Source organism: Bactrocera dorsalis, chromosome 4, assembly GCF_023373825.1.
Source record: "Bactrocera dorsalis isolate Fly_Bdor chromosome 4, ASM2337382v1, whole genome shotgun sequence".
In the NCBI taxonomy this organism is placed as follows: Eukaryota; Metazoa; Arthropoda; class Insecta; order Diptera; family Tephritidae; genus Bactrocera; species Bactrocera dorsalis.
The window spans coordinates 33321803-33331408 of NC_064306.1; the positions used below are offsets into that span (position 1 = coordinate 33321803).

The 9606-nt window shown below is 34.8% G+C and overlaps 1 protein-coding gene across 1 annotated transcript; it reads right to left on the reverse strand.

Moving 5' to 3' along the window:
• Window positions 1-285: 285 nt before the first annotated feature.
• On the reverse strand, window positions 286-1045 carry LOC115066690 (uncharacterized). The gene has a single exon (XM_029553410.2). It carries the CDS (start codon window positions 819-821, stop codon window positions 468-470), a length of 354 nt encoding a protein of 117 aa, XP_029409270.2. The 5' UTR covers window positions 822-1045; the 3' UTR covers window positions 286-467.
• Window positions 1046-9606: the final 8561 nt, after the last annotated feature.

Consider the following 9606-nt stretch of genomic DNA (forward strand, 5'->3'; position numbering starts at 1 on the left):
TAACTGCCCGACCTATGTATATGAAACAATTACATTATCCGGGCTTCCTAATGGGCAATATCATAAATTATTATAAGTAAAACCCAATCCATAAGAATTTGAAAGTAGAAATTTCCTACTATGAGCTGAAGTAAATGGCAATTACACGAAATTATAAAAGTTGAGAGCCGCTTTTCTGATTATTCTGGAATCGGGTTTCTTTAAGCATCAGCAACAATACGATAATTAAGTAATGAAAACACACTGTTCTTAATTCACGATTTCGGTTCAGTTACATTTAATTACTACATATTGTTTATTATATCCATAATTTTGAAACAAGTTGCTACTAATCCATAACGGATTTCCATTCTTTACACATCAAACGTATACATAAAATTGTATATCACACTTCTATTAAAGTGGTTGTACATATACACACAATATATATTGTATTTGCATATACATACATATATAGCTACATATCACTAACGCCTCAGGCCACGCAAAACTGCTAAATTTATTGCATTTTGTATTTTAATATCTGGATCCGATTGTCGCGCACGATGAAAAAGCATCTGTTCGTAGCCGGGATCATATTTGAATGCCAAATGGTGTAACCAACCGTATACTTGATTTTCTGTCCGCGGCGTGAGATAAAATGTGCGCGGCGTGTACTTCTGCCGCTTTTCTATTTCCTCACAGTAATGTTTGTAACTGAGCACAGTTTTTGGATCTTCATTGAGAGTGTCATGCCGTGCATAGAACTTCTCTGTTAAAGCCTTCACATTGTAACTCGGTTTGAATCCCTTACTAGTATCAACTTCCCCGCAACAAGTCATCTTAAACTATCACTATTTACTAATCCTATTTTCTTTCCTAAAGACAATAATATCTTTCCCTATTTTGCGTTTGTAGATCTACTTAAAAAAAATTCTGTTTGTTGATAAACAAATATTTTTCAGTTAACGAAAGATAAACATTTGTTTACTACTTTCACGAAAATTCAAAAAATAATGTTCGAAAAAATTAAATATTTGGTGAAAAATTAATTGGTTTGTGGGGTAAGATTTAGATGATTTGATAATATTTATGTGCTGAGGATGTTTGTAGATCACTAGAAAGCAATGGATAGAAGTATATTTTAGGATTCTCCAATTGGAAGGATAGTGAAAAAAAACTCTCTTGTTTAAGACGCTTTAAAGGCCACTCTGTCGGTTTAGTCAGTTTCAGTATGTAAACTTCAATTTTTTAATCGGAGGTAGAACTCAAATATATTACACAACAATTTGTATTATAATTCGAACCTTTGGTACCTTTTTACAAATAATTTACATCCAATTTTTGTTTTTTTTTGTTAAAAATTTCATCTTTTTACAGCCACTGTTGTAAATGGATAAAGCTAAAAACCGAATAAATTTGTATAGGGGATTAAAATAAAGTTTTATTTTTTGTATCATATAGCTAAGTGATTCAAGGACCGTCGCTCGTAGAGACCCCTCATGAAAAGTATATTTCCGCATTTTTTTAACTGAATAGTGTATACAAAGCTTGCTACTCAAAAAAACCTTGGCATATCCTATAAAATATACATATGCTCTATGAGAAAAATATAGTAAGACTTTGTTCATCATTTTAAAATTCCTAATTTAATCTTCAAAATTTATGTCGTCTTGGATTATACTGATTCTTCCGATATTCTAACGATGTCAGTAAGATCTCTGACTAGCGCCGATTCGCAGGCAACAATTCCTTTATTTTGACATGTTGAACAGTTGATGTTAATGGTCTGGGCGTGGTTCGTCCACAAAGCGTTCTCGCCCCTCTTTGAATAATTTCTTCCAACATTCCCAACGTTTCAGCGCCAGATATTTACATTATTCATGTTATGTTCTTCAGAAAGTCAAGTATATTAAACACTAATGATTATTGATGTCAGTATGATGATGTGACATTTGGAACGGATGTCACTGACAGTCACATCAAACTAGAAAAAAACAATATTTCGACGAATGGGTTTAAATTTAAATTCTTTAAATTTAAAAGTCTTACTACTTTTCGCCCACAGTAATGGTGAAATATAAAAATTTGAAGGAACGAATTACATTCCAGATCATATAATATAAAAGAGATATCAATATCAAATTTCAAATCCAAGGCACAAAAAAACCTGAGTTTACTTTTAAAGTCAATGAAGGATGATCTAAATATACATATGATAAAGAAAAATGTTACTTAAAAGAGCTAATTTCTATAACCTTCATTAGATTTAAGTTGTATAACCGGTCTAAGAAGTTCGCATTCACATAATCTTCGAGTTGGAATTCGAAATAGTCGTATGGAATAGCAATTAGTGTGAAAATTTCAGCACACTTATTAGTTTATTTTAAAAATGCTTTAAAACTTGAGATATAAGTACTCATTTGATCAATATCTTTTCATTTTCCCACCCGCTGACCTTACCTCAAAGATCATCGATGTTTTTTTTCTTAAATTATGTCATCGTATTTTCAAGATCTCGCCATGCAATATACAGTAACCGGTTAAAAATAATTTCATACGAATATTTGTACAATAAGAAATATTTCCTAGTACAGTCTATTGCAATTGGAGACACAAATGATACTTACAATAAGTTGTAAGAAGCTTTTACCAATGATTTCTGAACAGAAAGCTTGAAGAAAATCACGAATTTTACATCACTTTCAGTTTTGCTTCAAACAACTCATAAAATAATATTGAAAAAATATTTACATATATCAACGAATATTTCAACAAAAAGCCATTGAGAAAAAAAATAAACATAAAATATCTTATAGGAGCATAAACATATCAGTGCAATGACTTGTTGCAAACCGCAAGGCAAATCAAAATTTCGGCCGAATTTTCGCGAGAAAGCGCTCACGGAGAAATTCTATGCACGCCACGATCATTTGAAGTTTGACGAAAAATACGCAAAGGCTTACGAAATATACGCCAGTAATATTGCTAATCGACAGAAAACGGCTTTTCGAGAGAATCGTTTAGTGCCGCTTACCGAAAATCAAGTCTACGGTTGGTTATCACATCTAGCCTTCGACTATAGCACCGGCTGCGATCCCCATCTATTCCGTCATCATTTCCACACACACGAGTCGATAAAGACACAGTTGCGTGTAATTACCGAATGGCTGCGTCACCGTAAGCTTTAAAAGATCGAAAAGATTTTTTCCAATGGAAAATATATCTTTATATACATATACATATGTATCTGAAACTGAATATCCCTATATATTTTTGTAATATTTACATATTTATATAAGGAGTACCAATAAAGGTGAATGCAAAGGAAAACATTGTAAAGATTTTGCAATATATAGTATGTTACTCTGCGAACTTATGAAACGTGTGGAAATCTCTCTTCTGTTATTCACTTGATTTGCGGTTAATCCAGAGTTGTATGTTTTCAGGTTGATCTTCCGATGAACGAAGAGATCACCTTTCCGCCATCACTGTATTCATTTAGTTTGGCGTTGCATACTTTTAGGGTGTTTTGTACTTGGAACGAAACAATATAGGGTGTCTCAAGTGCAATGAAATTGTGTGGTTAATTGTTGTAACAATGCATTGAACAACTGCGTTATTGATCAGATCAGATTTGTACGATCGGCAGGTAATTCTCAAAAATCGTATTTAGTAGAGAACCATTTGGATTTTATCTGTTGATGAAAATGTGAATGAAATATATATAAATATAGCATGGTATATATGTACATAGTATAAAATCTACTATCTCATTACTTAAAGTGAGACTGTTTAAAAAATTACACTCCTCACCAAGTCTGAAAGAAAAATTTGCTAATGGGTCTATGAGGTATTTCAGTTGTCCTCATCCTCATCCTCATCCTACGAGTCAGGAAATTTTCACTATTATTTTCGGTTTTTGAAAATCCAAGCAAGAAACAAAATTATGTGATTGATCTATCCACCAGCATTTCAATACTCTACGCTTACCAAAAGCGCCGCACAAACACGACGTCGAGAAAAGAAATGTTTGACAATGAAGCTGACACCTCAAACCGGTAGGGAGATTTCGATTTTTGTATATAGCGGGAAAACTGTCCAACATTCTAGCGAAATGCCATTTAAAAATGAACTGAAAACGAAAAAAATCGCTGAAGAAACTGGTCATTCCTGTCGTGGCTGGTATATAGAAAAATGTATGAAGCGGTGGCATGGTTGTTCGCCTCAGGAATTTTAAAAGCGATAATACAAGTATATGTAGATTGATATCAAAATACGTGAAATTGTATATTTTTTGTTGGTCAATCCGGGTCGAAATTGATCAGATGTCATATGCATATATTTATGTGTATTAGCAGCCTTCTAGTTAAGAGCTAGAGAGTAGCAAATCGAACGAACTACTCAAAGATGTCTTCTAACGCATGCGTAATTGTGTTGTGATTCTTTCTTTACTGAAATATTCTTCGTTCCGCGTGAAAAAAACCTTTTAGTAAAGTCTTAGTTTTGTTATCTATAAAAAATTATAATTGATCAAGTTTTTAAAAGTAAAAAAATCTTTGATCTTTCATTTTGGCAATATCTTGTCACTTGAGCCATTCGCAATATTAAATCTGATCGAAAAAATATGCAATACAAAACCAGAAACTCTTATAAACCATCACTTTTAGGAAGAAAGTTTATTTTTTCTAAAACACTTCCACAATAATTTTTTCATAAGGTTGTCCTTATGAACATTTTTTATAAGTATTTAGGTGTCATACAATTTTTTTAAAAATTTCAATTATATTAGTGTCGTCCCCACGTAAATAAAATCCTAAAAGAATGGCGCCACTATCACCATTTTGCACTTTTGTTATGTTGCACACATTCTTTGGGGACAATTTAATGTGATAGTCACATGGTGGTCATCAGTGACTAGAAGCGATTTGACAGTCTTACTATAAAACCGTTTATATGTGTATGCTGTGGCAGTAAAAATTACCCACCATAATATAAAGCATATCCCTGCGGCTATTTATTGTTGCAATGCACGTGCAACATGCAACTAACTACTTGAACAAGTGCAGGACATCAGTGGCAACATAACGCTAGAGTGAATGTGCATGCTTACAAGTCATTTATATATTGTGTATATTGTACGTATATATATAATGTGTGTGGTTATGTGCCAACAAATGCTCAAATGAATGCTCTCCTGTCGATAGTTGAAAACTAAAGCAAAGAAAAAACAGCCGCTTGAACGTAACAGACTTGTATGTACTATATATGCATACATTAGGGTGGTCCTTGAATATATGGTAAATATAAAACTTGTATTATATATTTAAGTAACGTTAGATAAATGATTAATGATATTTCTTATAACATCTTTATCTTGTGTATCTTTGAATGTATTGTAGCTAGAGTAACTCGATCGGAAAGTTTTGTTCAGAAACTGCACCATTATCTTAGACAACAACCTATGCCGAAATTCGCTATGATTTTTTATCAAGTAAAAATGTTTTCCCTGCAAAAACTTAATTTTGATCGATCAATTTGTATGGTAGCTAGTTATATCAGTAATCCGGTATCGGCAGTACCGACAAATAGGCAAAATTTCAGATCGATATCTCCAACTGAGGGACTAGTTCGGAGTGTTACAAACTTCATGCCAAAATTAATGAACACAGTTCAAGAAATATGTCCTCTCTAAAAAGCTTTTGAAATGTAATTTTTTAAATACCACCTTAATAGTAATATATAAAATATGAATTAAACGTAATACCAGTGTGGCATGCAGCACTTGCCGTAGTCCACAATACTGAAAATCACTTTGTATTACCGTCATTTCATTACCGCTGCATCCATGCTCTTCTTTCCCTGCTTTCTGCATTCTCCATGCTTCTGCTTTCCAACTATTCACTATCCTTGCCGCATTCATACCATCGTGGCTGCGAGCAGCAACTTTGAAGCCACAAGCGTAGTGTGGCCGCTGTTACCTCGTATTTACGTGTGTATTTGGCGTTTGTGGTCACTTGGCTGGCGCGTGCTTACAACTGCCTTGTTGCACGTTACGCTTTCGCAACTTCCTAGGTAAAAGAGCTTTTGATGCCACAATCGCTTAGCGGTCTCAAGTTTTGAATAGTTATTTAGAGGCATTTTCATAAAAAGTATTTGAGGTAATTGTGGTAAGCGTGTTGAAAGTTGCAGCTATGGAACTTTTCAGTTAATGTTGGTAATGCTGCATGAATTCCAATATTGAGTTATATGAAAAAAAATAATAATAATTTTCAATGACGCACTAGTTTAGAAGGCTATTCGGTGGTAAAAAGCTAACTATTTTTTTTTTGTTCATGAACCTTTGTATGGCTTATTCTCTCAGTGGAGAAAATTGGATAAGAAGATCTCAGAAGCTTCTTAGTACTCAGTTGAATCTAGAACTTTAAGAGGACTTTCAGAGCAGGATCACTGTGCATTATGTGAATCTTTATGTCAAACCGACCACGTTGAATCACTCTCTTGAAATCCTCTATCACTCTTTTATCGAAATCTTATCTATAATCTCTTTTGCCAAATGTTTCAATTTTTTCTGAATTTTCCTTTTAATATTAATTACTGGAATGTGAAGCGTTTGAACGATATTTGCATGGCTTGTCGAATCGAAGTTAGCTATTATTTAAAGAGAGTAAATTTTTAACTTCAACATTTAAAATTTTACTATCTATACTCACGATAAGCCATACTTGACTATAACAAATGCTATTTCAAAAGTTGATATATTTTTTACATAGCCTCAAGTCCACCCTTGACTAAGACTTTGTTTAAGATCAAATTCTCCCATATTAACAATATCATGATTTATCTATATTCTCCTTTTCACTCAAAAATATTCCCAGGAGAATTAGACTAAAATAAGAATGGGTTGTTTCTTAAATAATTGAGAACTTTGGTAAACAGTTAGTGACTGGTGTCCCGTGTGCTTTGCACAGAACGTTAACAAGGGAGCATTTCTTCAAACTGCTAAATACAAACAGCATTAAAGTCCCAGATTAGATAAGGAACTCTGAAATCATATACTATGAAGTGCTCCTCTACGGCAGAACTCTCAATTCAGACTTGTACTGTCAATAATTGGACCCTCTGAAGGAACCAATCACCCATAATCGGCTAGGTGTGCACGTATCCTTTAGGAAGCCTGCGCCTGACACGAATTGTAACAGCTTCGCGGTTTCACTATCGATACTTCCTCCAGTGTATCATACCATAGGGACCCCATACGCTTACAGCGCAGTCCTGCCAATGCAAAGAGATGCTCCACGGTCACCCCCTGGTGTCTATCAGCCCCTTTCTGCGGGCGTGTGCCGCCACCAGACAGTAACCAGTTCGTATTCGCATCATGTTCCTACAGTATATTCTATCGAGTGCTAATAGGAATTTTGTGTACTTCCGATCTACCGTTTTGCCCAAGACTTTTGCAGTCTTGCACCTAGTTAGCTCTTTCCATCGTGTTTTGATTTTCTTTACCATGGTTCTGTCGAGTGTTGCTCATAGCTAACATACCTTTACGCCAGCTGAAATTCTATATCTTAGAAGCTGAGGTTAATCATACAGTCTGCCCAGTAAGAGCTTGGTCGTGTTAATTTATAAAAAAAATTATTTTATGAAACCTTCATCTTTATATATACATTGTACACATTACAAACAATGATGCAATTTGGGCAATAATATATGCAGTCACCACCGGCGTCGATAATTGCCTGGCATTTCCGAGGCATGCTTTCTACTTTCTACTTCAGATCCGACGAATTTCGTAAGACAACTTCTTCAAAGTATATGAACGTCTTCCACGAAGCTTCTGTTTAATACATGCTCACACATTTTCAATAGGGTTTGCGTCAGGCGACTGCGACGGCCAATCCAATGTAATGATGCCAGATTGAGTTTTCCACTGAGTACAGAGCTTGCTGCGGTGTTAGGATCGTTGTCCTCCTACAGAATCCAATCTTCATTTTTTCGGATGAACCATCGTTTGGCAGATAGCAGTAAAGCCTTTTTGTAGATTTGTATAATTTTCTCCGCATTTAGGTTATCAGTAAAGAGGTGCAAAGTGCAGAATCCCTGCTTTGAGAAGCAGCCCCAAAGGTGCACCTTTATCTCATGTTTTACGGTCCGCTGAACAAGCCTATTGGTGGAAGTTGACCAGGCTCGCGTGAGGACAGAACGTGCCCATATAGAACATTCAGCAGTAAAAATGATAATCGCGAAAACAGATTCACTATCCTTTTTTTATCTTTTAGGTTCACTTTTCCTATCGAACCACTTTCTGGTAAATCATCGACATTTTTAGCCACTATATGTCGCTGTATGCACTTCTGTACAAATGTCTTCGATTTTCTCATATATTTAGCAGCCGTTGATTGCGATATTTTGGCACCTTTCGGGTAGATGCAAAGGAACACAGCATCGTAGTGCGACTCGTACTTAGCACTCATGGCGTTTAACGTGATTGTCTTTCAAAAGATCAACGACAACTGAACTTTTGTTGACAATGCATCAAGGACAAAGCTTCCTTCTATCGGCTCGCGAAGGAATTAGAGCGAAATCTTTCATTAACTCTCGGTAAAGTCGACCATGCTCTTACTTGATAGACTGTACATCCCCTCATACGCTGTAAAATAGATCGAAATGGTATGATAACCACGCCTACTTCCCACATAATACATTTTTCAATTACATTTGATTTTTTTACTAATACAAACCAAACATCAATCTAGTTACCATAAATAATTTTTGATGAAATGGTGCCCTAAAGGTATTTCATCTTACGCCCAAACTTATTGAAGGCAGCAAGACCTAAAATATGTGGGCCATTTTTTACCAAACACATCGAACAATCTGTGATGCCTAGTATTGAAATTCAGGGCGAATATGGTTGGGATGACAGCATGTCCTTGTGTCATAAGTGGATAAATGCGTTTCAATACTTACTTTTATAAATAATATTATAAAATCCGAATTTCTAGTTGACTTTATAGTACATCTATAGGTCAATAAGTAAGAAATCTTCATCAAATTTAGAATGAATCTCTCTCTAATAAAAGTTTATCCCTAGAAATGTCTCATATACCATTGCCTCTAACAGCAGTGCAACTCGCCTTACTTTCATACTCCTTGATACATTCTGAATTGTCAGATTGATAGGTACTCGTTTATATTAAAGAAATTAATTACGCAAACTGCTGTTTAAGTGTCCATTCATTAAACGAACATTTAATCAAAATCGGCATAAATAAAAGGGGGAAAAATCATAAACTCATTATATAACAATTGATTTATGAGTGAGTTACAGAATGAATCGTTTGCAAATTAAAAATGTAACAGTAACTCACGAGTGAGTGTGTGCGAGGCGACAGAATCTTTTCACTCAGAACTCCGTGAGCCATCAAGCAATTACTGGTAATTTATCAGTGAATGTGACATATTAATTGCCACAGCATAAACGCGACATTTAAATAGTATTGTCAGAAAATAACAACAACACCAACAAGCAAATACACACACAGCGGCAAAGAAATCACAATAAATACTCGCACAAGCGCCAGAGTGTACTTGCGTTGGGGAAAAAATTATAATAATAAATAAATC